Source organism: Bipolaris sorokiniana, assembly GCF_000338995.1.
Source record: "Bipolaris sorokiniana ND90Pr unplaced genomic scaffold COCSAscaffold_3, whole genome shotgun sequence".
Taxonomy (NCBI): Eukaryota; Fungi; Ascomycota; class Dothideomycetes; order Pleosporales; family Pleosporaceae; genus Bipolaris; species Bipolaris sorokiniana.
This window is the reverse complement of record NW_006911897.1, coordinates 1,006,551-1,022,719: the sequence shown is the minus strand read 5'-3', so window position 1 is coordinate 1,022,719 and position 16,169 is coordinate 1,006,551. Positions and strand designations below refer to the sequence as shown.

General features: G+C 51.4%; 7 protein-coding genes across 7 annotated transcripts; 2 read left to right on the top strand and 5 right to left on the bottom strand.

The window, feature by feature from the left end:
• Positions 1-88: 88 nt before the first annotated feature.
• Positions 89-409, bottom strand: COCSADRAFT_168476 (uncharacterized protein; the record flags this gene model as incomplete). Its single annotated transcript, XM_007698766.1, has 1 exon — positions 89-409. One exon carries the CDS (start codon positions 407-409, stop codon positions 89-91), a length of 321 nt encoding a protein of 106 aa, XP_007696956.1.
• A 2,874-nt stretch (positions 410-3,283) lies between these two features.
• On the bottom strand, positions 3,284-4,313 carry COCSADRAFT_34098 (uncharacterized protein). Its single transcript, XM_007698350.1, has one exon. The coding sequence runs from the start codon at positions 3,904-3,906 to the stop codon at positions 3,373-3,375; it is 534 nt and encodes a 177-aa protein (XP_007696540.1). The 5' UTR covers positions 3,907-4,313; the 3' UTR covers positions 3,284-3,372.
• An 87-nt stretch (positions 4,314-4,400) lies between these two features.
• On the bottom strand, positions 4,401-7,068 carry COCSADRAFT_136041 (glycoside hydrolase family 92 protein; the record flags this gene model as incomplete). The annotated part of the gene is made up of 4 exons (XM_007698765.1): positions 6,873-7,068; positions 6,793-6,825; positions 5,502-6,740; positions 4,401-5,443 (listed from the first exon to the last, which is right to left on the bottom strand). Exons 1-4 carry the CDS (start codon positions 7,015-7,017, stop codon positions 4,401-4,403), a joined length of 2,460 nt encoding a protein of 819 aa, XP_007696955.1. The 5' UTR covers positions 7,018-7,068.
• A 1,262-nt stretch (positions 7,069-8,330) lies between these two features.
• Positions 8,331-9,727, top strand: COCSADRAFT_188035 (uncharacterized protein). Its single transcript, XM_007698764.1, has one exon. The coding sequence runs from the start codon at positions 8,369-8,371 to the stop codon at positions 9,629-9,631; it is 1,263 nt and encodes a 420-aa protein (XP_007696954.1). The 5' UTR covers positions 8,331-8,368; the 3' UTR covers positions 9,632-9,727.
• A 40-nt stretch (positions 9,728-9,767) lies between these two features.
• COCSADRAFT_197094 (uncharacterized protein) lies at positions 9,768-11,079 on the bottom strand. Its single transcript, XM_007698763.1, has 2 exons — positions 10,749-11,079; positions 9,768-10,694 (listed from the first exon to the last, which is right to left on the bottom strand). Exons 1-2 carry the CDS (start codon positions 10,991-10,993, stop codon positions 10,175-10,177), a joined length of 765 nt encoding a protein of 254 aa, XP_007696953.1. The 5' UTR covers positions 10,994-11,079; the 3' UTR covers positions 9,768-10,174.
• A 127-nt stretch (positions 11,080-11,206) lies between these two features.
• On the top strand, positions 11,207-12,835 carry COCSADRAFT_34096 (uncharacterized protein). Its single transcript, XM_007698349.1, has one exon. The coding sequence runs from the start codon at positions 11,403-11,405 to the stop codon at positions 12,405-12,407; it is 1,005 nt and encodes a 334-aa protein (XP_007696539.1). The 5' UTR covers positions 11,207-11,402; the 3' UTR covers positions 12,408-12,835.
• A 40-nt stretch (positions 12,836-12,875) lies between these two features.
• COCSADRAFT_34095 (uncharacterized protein) lies at positions 12,876-14,257 on the bottom strand. Its single transcript, XM_007698348.1, has 3 exons — positions 13,901-14,257; positions 13,246-13,846; positions 12,876-13,187 (listed from the first exon to the last, which is right to left on the bottom strand). Exons 1-3 carry the CDS (start codon positions 13,901-13,903, stop codon positions 13,081-13,083), a joined length of 711 nt encoding a protein of 236 aa, XP_007696538.1. The 5' UTR covers positions 13,904-14,257; the 3' UTR covers positions 12,876-13,080.
• Between the last annotated feature and the right edge of the window lie 1,912 nt (positions 14,258-16,169).

Below are 16,169 nucleotides of genomic sequence, written 5' to 3'. Positions count from 1 at the left end.
GTCGAGGCGAGTTGGAGGTTTGTATGAGGATAGTTCTCTGGCGTCGATCCCGTCTTGCAAGGAGTTTAGAGTAAACTCTGGATTGGTGCTAGGCTTGCTGATGTTTTGCTGCTTCGAGAGAGGGAGGGCAGCACATGTCGGCTTTATACGCTGCGCACGTCAGCATTGCCCGAGGGAGGATCGAGTGACCTTGGGGCCCATCACGATCGGGCACACTCACCGCACAATCAGAAACAAGACAGCCGGCACCGTCACGACAAGTTCCACACATGAGATGCACCGATGCATGCATGCACCACCACCAGCCCCGGGCCAATGCAATGCCCTCGAGGGGGAGCAGATTGTTTCCTAGTACAGAAACGTGGTACAAGCCGGATAGGCCAGCCAGCCATGCGCCATTTTTTCCCATGTTACCCCTGGCCCATCGGATAGCCGTAGCGCTTCCCCAGGTTTTTTTTCCTTCACAATTTCTACTTGCCCGTTTGAGCGGTGTGCTCGGGCATGAGCACCAGGCTATTTTGAGCGGCATGCATCCGTGTCATACATGTCCCTTGCTTGAAGCAAATATCTCGCCCGCCAGCCTTGCCTTTTGAAAAGCTGGGTGCGTTGCGCCCAGCAGCACAAGAGGAGTTCGTGACGCACATGGTTTGATCCAGGCACGTATAGTGGCATCCCATGACGAGCTAAGCCGGTGGTATTGCATACGCCAGCTGCGGAGCACTCGCCACGTTCCGCAAAGACAGGCAAGACGGCTGTTGAAAAGTTCCCAGATGACACACACGCCAATATCCGCTACTCGTCATTCGCCATTCGGGCTCAAAATGAACAATGGACCAACTATCCTTGTTTATAGTGGACCGTCCGTGCATCGTGTAAGACACGGATTACCTACGCCACAAGTGAGCCCTCTGTGATCACGCATCCGCCCTCCAGCATCGTAGTGGTTGCCCTCGCCAGCTCATGCTACAGCTGCAATCTTTGCTGGCGAGCTCAGGCACCCGCTAACTCTCTGTCAACAACCACGTTGCTGGAAACGGCCCTTTGAGGCGTCTAACTTGGGTGCGCGTCAACGACTCGCGCGTACTACTATGGGGCCTTATGCAAGAAGAACGGGGAGACCTTTTCTAGACTTGCCATAATCTGCAGCTAGAACGTCCGGTTTTGACGACTGAACCGCAAGAAGCCGCAGCCAAGAGCATTTTTGCCGCAAAGCTGTTTACGCTGCTTGCATTTGTTACTTTTACTCTGCTCTACCGTGTACCATGGGCAACAAGGAAGATCCGGCCCCTTGCTGTCGCGTGCTATGATGCCATTTCCGCACACTATGGCAGTCCAGAAGCCCTGTCTGACGTACGACAAACCAGTCTAGCCCGGCAAAGAAACGTCACGATGTCTGTTTGCCAGCGAATTCCAAACACGTTCCGTGCGCATTACGCCTCATGTCATGAGGACCGCGACGATCGATAGCTGAGTGGAGGGGCTGGACGCTAAGCGAGACCAAACAGTGCGGGGCCGATTGGTGAAATCGGATGGCTCGGCTGAAACCCGTCATAGCATGTCGACACCAACATTGGCATGCATCCGGCATGCATCTTGTTATCAGTAGTCTGGCCATTCATCGCGAACTCTCCCTCCAGCCTTGATTGTATCCTTGAGGGGCAGCTGGGCCTATCATCCTCAGCACCGGAATTCAACCCAATGCGTCCGGTGAGCTCGTTGCATCGCGGGACTTTCTCAAACAGCACCCACATTCACCACCCAGGCCATGTGGAGCCTGTCGATCCGGTCCAGTCTACTCTAAAGCAACGTCACTTATTGACCTTTTTTCACAATGAATACGACATTTGTGGTTCGGAACATGTAGATTGCTATATCATTTATCCCTCACCGCTTTATCGCAACTTTATCTCTTGGTCATGCAGTAGCTTGGGCCCGCACATTCGTCTTTTTTGAATTGTTGAAATTACATGGACATGCAAGTGTACCTGAAAACGAGCAAGGTATGGCTCCTGTTAATTTGCCGCGCTTTGCAATGGCCCCGCCCTAGCTTGATATCTTGTCTTGTGCAGATCAATAAACTAGAGGATCGAGAAGATATTCTTGTTTCTGATTCTCTTCTACCAGGGACTTTACTATGACACCCCTCGTCTACCCCCTGTAATGCCTCAACCAGTATCGCGCGAGGCATTTACTAGACGACTAAGTCTTGCGATCTACGCCTACAACAGTAGGTACCGAGAATAATGAAACAGGAGGTATACCACGCAGCACAGCCTCAATTCTAGAAACCCGCACGCCATTTCTATTGTGTCTATGATACTACTACGCTACCTGAGCGATTTTACATAAGAAAATTCTCGCCATCAATCTAATCATCTGCCGTGACTGCTAAGCCTGTAGCTGTGTAAATACACCTTCCCATAATACACAAGTGGGTGCCCTCCTACGCGATGATTGCTGCAACGAGAGCTGTCGGATAAATGGCCACTAGAAGAAATGCCGCTCTCACGAGATGTCATACATCTGCGAGCGGAGCATGATCAACTCCGACGCAAGAGGGATTTCCCCAACTCAGCCCAGCTCTGCCACCGGAACCTCCGCACAGCATCGTGATGCCGAAGCTAGTACCTATCCATCAATGCCCCCTTAGGCCTATTCCCGCCATGGCCTCGGCACCAGCTCCTCAATCAGCTCATCTTCGATATCCCAAATCCCCTGCTGCGACAACCACTGCGTACGACAAAACGGGCAATCCTTCTTGTCATCTGGCCGATTCACAAACCACTGCCTCAGACACACCCGCCCAATAAGATGCATACACCCCGGTACATTCCGAATCTGCACGCACTCATGCGTCCCTGACGGCGGCTCCAGACAGATGGGACACTCTGTATTCGGCGGCTGATCTGCAACAACCGCGGACAGGGCTTGTGTATATCGCTGCATGAAGATGTTCGCAACCATCGTACTAACCACCGGATCGCCATACAGGAACGCGTCAGGAATGCTTCGCTGAACATGAACACCACGCATATCGGGTTCCGGGCTCATCTCCTCGTCCGCATACTCTTCCTGCCCCGCACCCGCATCGTCGTCCGAAATGTCCCTACCATACGTGTTACCACCGCGACGATGCCCGTAGATTCCACGATGCACTTGAGGCACGTGATGCGCATGCCCTCCAATCGCATCTTCCTCATCCTGCTCCACATCTTCATCCGCACCCGCATACACATCTTCCCCCCCACTCTCCCCAGCATACCCCCTCCCCTCAAACCCCTCCTCCCTATTCCTCCCCCGAAACTCATGGTTCCTGCCCTCCGCCCACTCCTCATACGTCCTCTGCGCCCGCCCTGCCCGCGCGAGCCACTCTCATGGACCGTGCTCCGCATAATGCGTATACGATGCCAGCACGCCGCTCGGCCCCGACAGCGTAGCCGTAATCGACGTAGTATACACGATGCGGCTACGGGGCGTGGGTGTAATATAGCCAATGCGACTATGATCCGCTGGCGGAGGATGCAGCAGCGGTCCTTCTTCTAAGTCTGGGTCGTATTGTTCGTTCCATTGCTCTTCCTGCTGCTGACCCTGCTCTACTTCATCTTCGATATTACTACCGTCTTCTACAGCGTTAGAGTCTTCTTCGACGTTAGAGGAGGAGCCCTCAAACCCACTACAAGTATCCCCAGACACCTCACCTTCTTGCTCGCTCAGCAGGACAGTACTGCCAGTAGTGTTCTCGCGCTCAGCACGGCGTGCAGCGTGGCGAGCTTCGACTTCAGAGTCGTAGTCGAAACCGTAGCCATTGCCAGGGCGGATATAGTCGTAATCGGAGCTTGAGCCTGTTTCTGCACTTGAGTCTGAGTCTGGTTCTGCATGGGGGTGGGGAGGGTTGGAAGGAGGCATACTTTATGAAGTATAGGTTGGTTTGTTGTCGTATTTTTCTTTTCTTATCCTTTACTGTGTTGAGGAGGGTGTTGTTTGTATGTGGTTGATGCACTTTGGTATGTTGCAAGTATAAGATCATTTTGAGGGGTTGTTTTGGTATGAATATATACTAGGGGTTGAGGGAGTTGTTGTTGTTGTTGAACAGTGTAGGGAGAAGATGAGCGTTTAATTTTGTTACTGGACAACTTATGAGCTGGTAGGTTTGCTGGGTGCGATTCACTCTGTTCGCGTGATTCATTGTGTGCGAAGGATGGTGTGGTACTAATTTGGTGAAAGACTTAGCAATCGTTGTCTGATGAAATGCAGAGAAAGATAGAAATTTGTGGATAAGTACAGAGCATTCTCTTTCCATTCTCTGAAACCTCACAAACGTGTTGTTTTATGCTATATGTGTACTTGCAGCATATATTTCACTGCAGCAAGCTACAAAAAAAATACTACATCCCCCCCACTCAACCCCACACATCCTGCATCTCCCAACGCCTATGCTCTCCCACCCCTGCCCCCGTCATATTCCCAGCCGGCCCCAAACTCGGCGGCACATCCTCCACGCCCGTCCCCCACGCGCTCTCCTGCGGGCCAAGCGTAAGTTCCAAGACACCTCCCTCTAGGAAAAAGCTATGCTGAATCCAATTCCTCGTATACGGCTCCCCATTCAGCGTCGCAGACTGAATATAAATATTCTTATACTCTGGATCAAAATTGATATTGCGGATCGTTGCCGTCTTACCCGTCTGGCCGTTCGTAATAGAGACGGATTCGAAGAACGGAGGGATGATGAAGTATACGTCTTGGCCTGCGTTGGGGAAGAAACCCGTCATGACGAGTGCTTGAAATGAGCCCATTGCGCCGCTGTCGTCGTTACCGGGTATGCCGCCGACGGTGTCGTTGAAGAGCGATGGGATATACTGGTGTGCACGCTCGGCCGAGAGTGCCGGCCGACCCACGTAGTGGTATAGGAAAATGGTAAGGAACGCCTGCTCGTCGCCTACGTACAAGATACCGGATTCGTGGAGCCAGTCTAGGCGTGCGGTAAAGCGCTCGTGACCGCCTAGAGTTGTAATCAGCGTTGCCATGTCGCCAGGTGCGAAGAACGTGTATAGCCAGACTGGTCCTTCGTAAGTTTCGCCGCCCTGCGGGTTGAGATAGCACGACGTGAAATTGAACAGTGGGGAGCAGAAAATGGGGTCTTGGAGCCCCCATGTGCCGTTTTCGTAGCGCGGCTGCAGGAAGCCTACGAAGCCGGTGTCCGTACCGTTGATGATGCTGGGTTGATCGGCTTTGAACATGTTCTTCCAGTTTGCAGAGCGCGACAGGTACTTTTGGTAATCTGCCGTGTGGCCGAGTTCACGGGCTAGTAGGGCAATGGTGAAGTCGTTGTAGGCATATTCGACTGTGCGCGAGATGGAGCGAGTTTCTGTGCCTATGCCTTCTACGTCGGTGTTTTGGGTGGGAATGTAACCGAGTGCCTTCCAGGATACGAGGCCGCCTCTGCCTGAACATATCATGTTAGCAATGATGCGAGGAAGAAGAACACTAGGTGCGGATGGTACCCTCGACATCCCAATTTATAGGCTCAACTTCCGCGTCCTTAACAACAGCTTCGTACGCCAAGTTCCAATCAACTCCAGCAGTAATGTTCTTCAGATAGGCATCTGTAATCACAACATCTGCATTCGAGCCTCCTTGGGTAAATCCCTTACATAGACTCATTCGGCAATCTGGCAACCACCCTTCATTACGGTAGATATCGAGCAAGCTTCTGATCATCAGTGTCTGGCTGTGCGGGTCTAGTATCGTAAGCAAAGGATGAATCGACCTAAAACTGTCCCAGATGCAGTAATAGGAGTCATAATAGGGCTCATCAGACTTCCAGAAAGGGTTCTCGCCCGTGTAGTCTTGCGGGCTGATCATTGTACGGTACACACCGCTCCAGAATGATGTGAGGAAGCTTCCGTCCACACCTCCACTCTCAATCGTGATGACGTCTAATTTAGAGCGCCAGGCAGTGTCAGCAGCTTTGACTGCCCCATCAAAGTCGAATGAAGGTATCTCGCGTTCCGCGTTCGCGCAAGCCTGGTCCTCACTGACCAAGCTCACGCCCACCCTGACTAACATCTGTTTGTTCTGGGTGGGTTTCTCGAATTGTACCCAGCCACCTGACGGCCGCTGGCCTGTCGTTTGCCGGCTGTCGTATGGGTTGACATCTAGAGCCAGTTTTCTTGTAGTTGCTCGAGTATTGGACCAAATACCCGCGCGCCTGACTGCAGCGCCATCGAAATCGATACAGAAGAATGACTGATATGTGGTGACGCCGAAAGACGGTTCAAAGCGTCCGCGGCCAGTCATGCGTCCGGTCTTTGCATCTACCATCATGTTGGCCTCGCTCCGCGTATTTGGTAGATCCGTGAGCTCGACCAGAATATGCGGGCTTAGCGTCGTGTTTGGCGTCGTGGGTGTTTCCGGGAATGTTATGCGATACAAAGCCGTGCGGTTCGTTACCGTAGTCTCAGTCCTGATATTGTTGTTCAAAGTAATGTCAAAGTATCCAGGTTTAGCATGTACACTGCCTGCTGTACGATTGGTGGCTCGCTGATATTTTGGGTATTTACATTCATTGATGTCATCGTTCGGGCACCCAGCTTGTGCAAATATTGGAAAGTTCCCGAGCGATGGCGATCCACCGGTACCGGAGTCGTGCATGTGGGAAAATCCATAAATGGGGTCAGATTCTTCTGATGAAAATCCTCCTTGGTTCTCTCCTATCACATCAGGTCCGGCTTTTGCCATGCCTAATATAGTCAGCACATCGCCTTTTATATTCCTTATTGGTGAGATACATACCGAACGGCAGCGTTGCACCAGGAAAAACATGACCTGATTATGGTTAGTTTCCACAGCACAGAGGCTTGCAACCTACGAACCTCCATTGATTGTTCCAATTAGCGGATTAACATATTCGACTCCCGAGCTCACTTGTGGTGGTGGGTTTTGCTGCGCTTTAGCGGACGTTGCGAGAAAGCACAGTAATGCTGCTGAGGCATGTTTGGATAAAAAGCGATCAATCATTTTGACTAAATAACAACAAAATCTCAAGGAGCCAGGAGTGAGGCGTTCACTGGAATGGCTTCGCAAGTTTCCTGCCCGCGCTTCCTCACATACTTTATAGCTTCCCTTCGTTACACATGACTTGGCATTTGCACGATACTCCATAGCCATACTACCTACCCCGACGGAGTACCTCAATTTTTCCCTGCATGCAGCCTGTATGTCATTCCCAAAAATGGTAACCACCTGACTCTTCGTGGTTGGTATTGCGGTAGGATACCACGTTGGAGTACTGCCGAGCGCGGGGGACCGCGGGGTAGGCATGACTATCCTTGATCCATGATGTACTGACTAGGAGCCGTGAGGTCCGATTGGTATCATAGGTTGCATGCGGAGTTCTTTTGTGCGAGATGATGGGGACGGACCTGATGTGGAGCAGAGAACCGTACATTAGCCCGAAGTATGACGTCGCCAAGTTACATTCTGTGGTCGGTAGTCGGGAACAAGCATGCCTAGGTCCTGGTACAAAGATGCTTGGTGTCAATAAACGGCTCCAGAGCATCGGTCCGTATATGTACTGACTTCAGAAAATGCAAAAACTATCACGACTCCATTTGGGAATGCAGCAACCATCTCCGTGACGTATGAGGAAAGGCACTAAACCACTTATGGCATAGATACGGAACGCACGCTTTGCAGGTGAGAATGAACTTGAACAGTACTTTCAAACTCACAACCGTCTCCAAGAACATTAAACGATATACTCAGGGCGCTCATGCTGTGTGTGCTAAAGAAAGCCTGACTACTAGAACGACACCAAGTACCACTGACGACTGAATTCACTGCCCAACAGTTTTCCGAGCAGACGCCGAGATGAATTTGCAATGTGTGCCCAGAATAGGCACAGCCTACATACATAGTGAATGAACGGTAACTTAATATATGGATCTTGAGCCTAGATTCAGGCCAAAACCACAGCCATATCTTCTGGTGTAAGTCGCCACCGCCCAGCCACAGTACTCTCCGGCTATACGGCACGTGGGCAGCCTTACGAGGCTGTTCAGGCACACCATACGCCTCGGTGAAGACAGGCCAAAGATCACGCGACTAAACGATGAGCCCACCCGCATGGCGCTCCGCCAATCTTGTTATCGCGGCGGCTCGTCTAACGGTCTGAAAGGATGCAGCCCAAGCTTTACTTACGTAGTGGCGCTTCAGGCAATAACAACACCAGTCTTGGTATCCCAAACAGGCCTCCTCGGGAACTTCGCAACTCGGGCCCTAGAAACATAAAAGAAACGCGATCCCTGCAACTCATCACAATGTGGAGACCCAAAAAACTCGCACATTTTCCACCTCCTGTGTATCCGCCATGTCTGCCGACTTGCCTTCGTTTTGGTTTCCACCACCTGGACCGGCTCTGCCTCCATTGCCAGAGTCTACCCTGGAGCTCAAACCGCCCGAAGATGACCCACGCTTGAACGGTACCATTGAATATGTAGAATACTTACATTGGTATATGTACAATATACTTCAGAACGAGGAAAACTACCTGAGCGGATCTTTCAGCTGGAATGAAAGCGATATCCACATGGGCGACGTCATAGTACCTGTGTCCAAAGCCCCGGAAAGGAATATATACGGCACAGAAGACGATTGGGTAAGGGGATGGGAAATGTGGTGCTTCAGGTGTCCCTCAACTGTTGCTCCGGAGGAACCAGAGAGAGACCCAATGACCGGATACCCCTTTTGTGGCGAAAGCATCCTCAGTATGGAGCCCTTGAGGTATTTCTCTACTACGAAAAAGGAGCCAGTGTTGGAAGTCCCCGTATCAACCGTCCCAGGTGCCGATAGTGTCATGGCGTGTGTAATTGAACAACAGGTAGACCCAGAATGGTTTAGAGTCAGTTCAACTGCACCGGAATTAGGCCCTATCATCACCAAACCCTTCATCGTATCCCGCAGCCTCAGAGACTCCGACTCAGGAACACGATACCGCTACACCGAAACCTTCCCCTGGGGCGTCCTCGATGACGCTCAATCCCAACAAGCAACTCCCTCCCCAACCCCAACACCCACATCAACCACCGACTTCTGGGACTGGTACGACGACTACGCCCCCACAAGCGTCAGCAACCCATCTGTCAACCCCGCAGCCTTCACATCCAACAGCAAAGGCAGCGCTCCCTCCGCGGGCATAATAATCGGCGTCCTAGTCCCCGTCGCCCTCATCATAGGCATCGTCGCTTGTTTCGGCAAGCGAAGCCGCGCTCAGCAGCGCAAAGCGACTGCCGCATCTGCGCCGCCCATGAATACGAATGCGGCAGCTGATGCGCGTCGTCAAGCGGCTGTTGCTGCGCGCGCGAGTCGGACTACCGCCGCACCAGTGACGGTACAAGGGGATGTAGATGATATGCCACCTCCCGCCTACCACAAGGTCGTCTCGAATGTAGAAAGGATGGATATCGAACGCAGGATGCATGCGGAAGGGACGGCGCCTGTTGGGTGGCCGCCGACATATACAGATGCACGACATGCGGAGTCGACAACGGTAACACAGCCCGACCCTGTTGCGAGTGTACCTGGAACGAGCCGGGCGCCGTATCCGGCGCTGCCTTCGTCACCTACACGGTAGCTGAGGTTGGGAATATGGTTGTTCGATTAATTGGTTTTCAGACTGGAACACGTTGAGAATATGCCACGCACACTTGTCCCAATTGGAAGGAAGAAGATGAGATTGAGCTTGCACTGCTGTGCTCATTAGCACTTTTATATGTATGTTCGTCCACACACTTCACTGAGAGCAGCTGCGGGACAAATGTGATAGAGATCACATGGCAAGGAAGGATGGGAGAAGAGGCTTGAATGATCGAATGAGAAGATGATCGGGGTGGCTTGGGAGGCCATAAGGGGAAGACTTCATCTGAGTATCGCAGAGGTTGACAGTGGCGATGAGACGATGGAGACGATGTACTACTTTTAGATTTCTTATTCTCTGTCTTTTGCTTTTTGGATAGGTGGAGAACACTTCTCGAGACTGTCAACCAGTATGTTTGCACTGGTACAAGTGTCCATACAAGCTATGCTATCCGACCCGAGACAGGGTGTCTCGCCATGGGGTATCATCTAGAAATTCAACTCATCATGTTCATTACATTTTTGTTGTTTTGCCCAGCACCTAGCCCGTACGATGGTACTTTTCTTCGTGCCCATCAGCTACATTGACGCCATGCGATCCATCGTCTGCCTCTTCCCTTGTCCTTACTGTGCCAGCACCTGGACCCAGCTCTTCTCCAACCACCATGCCTTTGAAGTTACCGTCTTCATCGAGATATTCGTCCATGTTGTCTGCTGTAATCCAACCCGATGCACCAGGCGCTGTGTCATCTAGCATATCATCGCCCTCATCGTCACTAGCGTCTGGGTCAGGATGAAGATCCGCACATGTGTTCAGTGCAGCGAAGAACTCAGGAATGCATGTGTCGGTAGGTTTCGTTGCGTAAGATGGTGGCAAAACGGTAATCTCTAGCATACGAATGTCATCGTCTTCGTTGACGGTTTCGGCGTCGTTAAGTGAGATGTTCATGTATAGTGCTTCGATGGTCGATTTGTACTTCATTGTTGCATGCAGAGCAAGAGATGGGTATGGGATAGATACGCCGACAGGAGAGGGAGTGTTTTGGAATAGAATGAGATTTCTGTGAAGTTGGTTAGCACAAGCTATTATTCATGGCGGAGAAGGAGAGACATGCTCTGAAGAGACCCAAACATCAACCCCGTCTACCAAATCCTCTTCTCCCTCGCGTCTTGAATTGAATTTGCTGAATGCGGCGTCTTGCTGAAGCTGATCGGCAGCAACGGAGAGAGTCATGGCTTCATAGTGGGCGTGAAGAACGGGATTTGCGCCGAAGAAAGAAGCTGGCGTCTGTTGCTGGTGTTCTGAGAGCGGGGTGAAGTCGGCGGCCTTGGGCGGGCTGTCGAGATATTGGAGTGACATGGTGAGATGCGATGATGTTTCTGTTTGGTTTATGAATCCAGAACCAAAGATGAAAAGAAGATATATGCGTATGAAGTGTTTATGAGTTGTTTACACGCAGAGAGACCAAAAAGTCGCGGGAGCTAGCTGAGCGTCATTGCCCCACCTCAGCCTTGGCAGGTACCAAATGCATTTCCGCGATCTCCCCCAACTCAACTTCTCTTATGCGTTGCAAAATGCGCAACTTTGTCGCATAGCAGAAAGACATCCGGAAAGACATCCCATAGATTTGATTATCGCCCTTTCATCCGGATACATCACCATCCCACAATGCCTTGAGCACGTACCTCGATGAGCGGTGCCATCAAATCGCAACCGTCCCAGCACCTCGCAACACATCTCTCACCTTCACCACCACCACTACCTTAACATGGCCTTCCCCACAACCCCCACCGCCAAATTAACCGGCCATAACGGCATCGTTCACGCTGTCGCCTACTCCTCCGGCACCCAGTCCTACATCCTAACCGGCTCCTCTGATCGCACCATCCGCCTCTACAACCCCAAGCACGCACCGCCCACCTCCGTCACGCCCACCCAATCCGCACAGCGCCCCCCAGGTCTCGTCAACAAATACACAGCGCACGGCTACGAAGTCCTCTCCCTCGACGTAAACCACGCCAACGACAAGTTCGTCAGCACAGGAGGCGACAAGACCGTGTTCCTCTGGGATGTGCAAACCGCACAGACGGTGCGACGCTGGACAGGACACTCCGGACGCGTAAACCGTGGTGTCTTTGGCGGCGAGGGCGATAGCGTCGTTGTCAGCGCGAGTTTTGACGGCACAGTCCGCATCTGGGATGTTAGGTCCAACGCCTACAAGCCCATTATGATGCTCTCGGATGCCAAGGACAGCGTTTCCGACGTTGCCATTCACGACGCGGAGATTGTGGCGGCGAGTGTAGACGGACGCATTAGAAGCTATGATTTGAGAACTGGCATGTGTCAAGTCGATGTTATAGGGCCATCTTGCACAAGCTTGACTGTGAGTAAGAAGGGTACAGAAGTCCTTGTTAGCTCGCTTGATTCCTCGATCAGACTCATGGATCGTATCAATGGCGGGCTCCTGAAAACGTACAAGCACGACGCTTTTGTTAATATGGAGTTGAGGGTCAGAAGTACACTCGGCTTGAACGATAGCGTCGTTGTCAGCGGTAGTGACAATGGCTTTGTGTTTGCATGGGATATGCTACATGGAACTTGTCTGCACAAGTTTAAACACTCGGATATGACAGAGGTTAAAGGATCACCGCCAACTTCGCTTGTAAAGGGCAAGAAGGATCTTGTGTCTGCTGTGGCATTTTGTCAGACAAGGCCTGAATGGTGTAGCGGAGGTGGCGACGGCAATGTCACTGTATGGGGTATGCCAAGTTAGGAATTGCATGTACTGTACATGCGCTGTTTGGATTTTCATGATACCCTTGTTTAGACAGCCTTGCTTGTATGCATAGTTACTAGCTTCCATGTACGTGTCGGTCTCTGGGCTGTGATGTAGCGTCGTTACGTGGCCGTGCTAATCGGTCGTGGTGAAGATCGTCAAGGGCGCATTCGTTGACCAACGAGAAACGATGGTGATTGCAAACTGTGTTATTAGTAGTCACACACCACGTGTAGAGAACTTTTTTTAGCTTCATGTGTTCGTCGAAAGCAACAAGAGAGTTGTGTATTTCTGTAGAGAGATCAAACGTATATGAGCTATTCTTCATCCCGAAGCCAACGTGATACTTATGCAATCTGGTCAAGGAGACGTATAAAAAAGGAGGAAGAAAAAGCTGCCAACACTGCAGCAAAATGTGCACATAAGTCGTGACTTCGTAATGCCAACAGTTTTTGAGATCCTGTCTCCTGCTGATCAACTGCTATGAAAACGTATAGAAAGTAAGCAGTCTGGGCTGGATATAAAAGTCAACAAAGTGTGCGATAAGAGATGTCCCGTATAACGGAATTAGGGAGACAAGGAAAGAGAAAAGTCAGTAAAACCGACATGACACTCGTTCCAAAGCCGGAAATAGACTTGGCGAGTGTTTGGGGCAATCAGGAATTGACAACTAGTAATAATACCTGGTCTGGTATCCCCGCTCATAAGCACAAAGTTCGTCGGCCGTGGTTGGCGGAGAGGTCCACACATATACGACCACACCTCTTTCTGATTGTCCTGTCGGCAAAAAGGTTAGCCAAACTCTGTACAACATCAAGTATTAGGCTTGACTCACTCCCGTGATTGAATGTGCCGGGCACTTGCCAATTCCCATTTGTGAACATTTGAGGCAGTCTTGCCTGCAACTCCGGTGGGCGTATAGCAAAAGCGATGAGAGCAAGAAATATACCCAGCTCTCCTTTAAGACCTCCGTAACGTGGGTGGTTTACCTCGGCTGCACTCTCATAATATATATCGGGTAGCAGCATCCTCAGCCAATTCTGATCTCTTCTTCGAATGTCGACTGTACGGTGTTGTTCCGCATTACAAAGATACGAGTATTCCCTTTGAGCATGGTGCTCAAAGTACAGAGGCTGCCAGGTGTTGCAGTTTCTGTAGGTGTCTGGGTTGGTTGCGTCACCTTTCAGAACCCAAAACCCAAAACCCCCAATATAGAAGACTGAGTATGTGCTGTATGGCCGAGCGCCTTGTGAAGGCTGTGGCATTCCGTAAATTTGATTTCCGTCACAATGCCACCACTGGCCGCTCACGCCTCCCCCCACTGACCTGACGGCTCCTGCTTCAAAGGTGGGTATCCCATGATGCCCACTGCTGTCGTACGTCTGTGAAGCGCTTGGAGTTTTGCCTATTTCGTCGATCCTGAACAAGTATCTTGGCTTTGATCTCGTAAGTCCCAATCCTGAAAGACTAATGGAATGTGAGTGACTGACCATGATGGAAATTCGTATATCCACGGTTTTGCATACACTCGAGACCCACAAGAAGGTGTGTGTGGCTGTGCCGTGGATGCGCTTGCCCTGCTCTGTACTATGATTCCTCTTCATCACCAGACCGCTTTATCCTTCATCTCCGCCATGCGGCTCTGCGATCTTTGGGCTCTGAGAAAAGCCATCCCAGTCAAAGGGTCAGACGACAAGCTCCTACATGACCATGACGCGGGACAGGAATCTGTACGAAGCCTCTGATAAGCTAGAAGTGTTGCCAAATATGCATGGCGCAGGATCCTACATCGGCTGCATGCGATAGGAAGCCAGCTGGGTTTCTCCTACCCCGCTGTATGCCATCATTACCCACGGGCGGCTGTAGCAAGTTGTCATATAATTGTTTCATCTCGCCGGGAGACTAGTACGCTAGCGAATACTGTGCTAGTAGTGCTTCAGAAGCTCTTTTCGGTATGAGTGAAATTGTGAGAGCATACAAGACGCAGATGTGGGCTTGGTAGCGTTTTCGTAGTAATCGGGTTCTCATAGCTGTCCAGCCTGTCAGCTGCAAGTTAGCAAAAAGCACTGGTGTCAGCTAGCCGGCTGGGCATCGCGCTCAATCAAGTCTCATAGCCTGCATGAGCAACACCCGATTCTGGCTGCCGGCTAACCAGCGGCTCGAAAGCCACAGCGCGTGCCCAAGTGAGCCGAAGGGTGGATCCCTCCATGCAGAGCGATCCAGGTTTTCTGTCCAGCACGGCAGTTGGCGTCAGATACCGGAGAGAACTGATCCGTTGAAAATTTAGCTAGAAAGATGCTCGACATAAGGTCATTTGCTATAGCGCCCAGGATGCGAAGGATGATCCGGCTCCGAGAAGAAGCACGCAAGGAAGTGAACTGGTCTTGTACGTTGTATTTTCCACCTGACTAACGCACTCCGAAGAAACAACGAACGTCTAACCGCAATATTTTGAGTCGATCCATGGATAACAGGAGATTGGCGGTAAATCAACTGACTGTGCCTACTCCCTTCATATGGTCGCACGATTATCGCGATCGAGATCTGCACGTGCTTGAGCGTGGCAAGGAGCGAATGAGAAATGCGGCTCTGCGTGTGATGAGGGGTTATAAGCCGGCGTAGAGGCACTACTAGCTAACATTCATGCGGGCGCTTATTGTGTCGAGCGGCACTCGTGTCTAATGGCCTCCGTGTACCTGGCGATAATGCGACGCGTTTCCAGTAAGTTCTTTTTGCTTTGGTCTTTTCGATACGAATTGGAGTTGCTTCTCGTTTGGAGGAGCGAGGGGCGTACGGGAATTAAGTAGACGCTTGCAGGATTGGGCTGACGGTGCTAAGGCCGGTGGAGGACCTCCCCATGCATGCTTTGCCTTCTTCACTTCATGTCTCTTTATTCTGTAAGATTCTATTGGCGAGTTTGTTTAAAGCCGCTAATGGAAGCAGCGGATGTGCTTCCCCTTGGTAGCGCCAACAGATTGCTGATCGAGGCAGGTGTTTCTGCGACCTGCAGGATCGTGCACAAACCTTTCACCGGATTTCGAACCTTGCAGCTGAACAACCACCCTCGAGGCGACGAGTCTCGGCAGAAGAGGCGAGTAGAAACTCACCGGTCACGCCCTTACGCTACAGGAAACGCTCGTCACAATCAGGGTCATGCGCCCACCGCCACTGCTGAAGGCCCAATCGAAAGAGGCGGTTCCCGTCAGCATCCGCACTGGAATCAAGGTCTGCCACAGTCAGTGCCGTATCCGCGGCTGCTCTCGAATCCAGAGTCCAGTCAGATAAGGCACATCTAGACTACGACCCCGCATGCGTTGCTCTCGACACAATTGTAGCCCAGACACAGGCTCGAGCGAGATCCTAACAGCGTTTGGCACCCGGCAAACCTGGCAAGCATGAATTTGTCATGGGGACGTGTGGTGGAACAATAGAAAAAGGCTGCAGCTTTCCGATGCCAAGCGAATCCCTAAGGCGTCGACTCCCGATGGCCACTTTGGCGATCCTTCCAGCAACTTTTAAAATTCGCAAGGGGCTTAATTTGGGCTTACAAGTTCTCTCGGATACTAAGCGAGCTTCCAGGGAGTCGGTTACGATGCGTCTTAGGATGACAATATCGAGAACGCCTCCGGAATTGCCGGCTGGTGATTTCAACCGTGGGCCAACAACGAAGGAATCCGTCGATTGAAAAGACCACTACACCAGGAGAGGCGAGTCACAACTAAATAAGCACGGCGTTAATAATCGAGAAGAAGTATTAAT

What these genes read in the sequence shown, in the direction of transcription:
- COCSADRAFT_34098 (XM_007698350.1), bottom strand. Translation starts at nt 3,906, where the DNA reads ATGCCTCCTTCCAACCCTCCCCACCCCCATGCAGAACCAGACTCAGAC.
- COCSADRAFT_188035 (XM_007698764.1), top strand. Translation starts at nt 8,369, where the DNA reads ATGTCTGCCGACTTGCCTTCGTTTTGGTTTCCACCACCTGGACCGGCT.
- COCSADRAFT_197094 (XM_007698763.1), bottom strand. Translation starts at nt 10,993, where the DNA reads ATGTCACTCCAATATCTCGACAGCCCGCCCAAGGCCGCCGACTTCACC. An exon ending in GATGTTTGGGTCTCTTCAGA is followed by an intron (nt 10,695 to 10,748) that starts GCATGTCTCTCC and finishes CCAACTTCACAG; the next exon opens with AAATCTCATTCTATTCCAAA.
- COCSADRAFT_34096 (XM_007698349.1), top strand. Translation starts at nt 11,403, where the DNA reads ATGGCCTTCCCCACAACCCCCACCGCCAAATTAACCGGCCATAACGGC.
- COCSADRAFT_34095 (XM_007698348.1), bottom strand. An exon ending in CGGCACATTCAATCACGGGA is followed by an intron (nt 13,188 to 13,245) that starts GTGAGTCAAGCC and finishes TTTTGCCGACAG; the next exon opens with GACAATCAGAAAGAGGTGTG.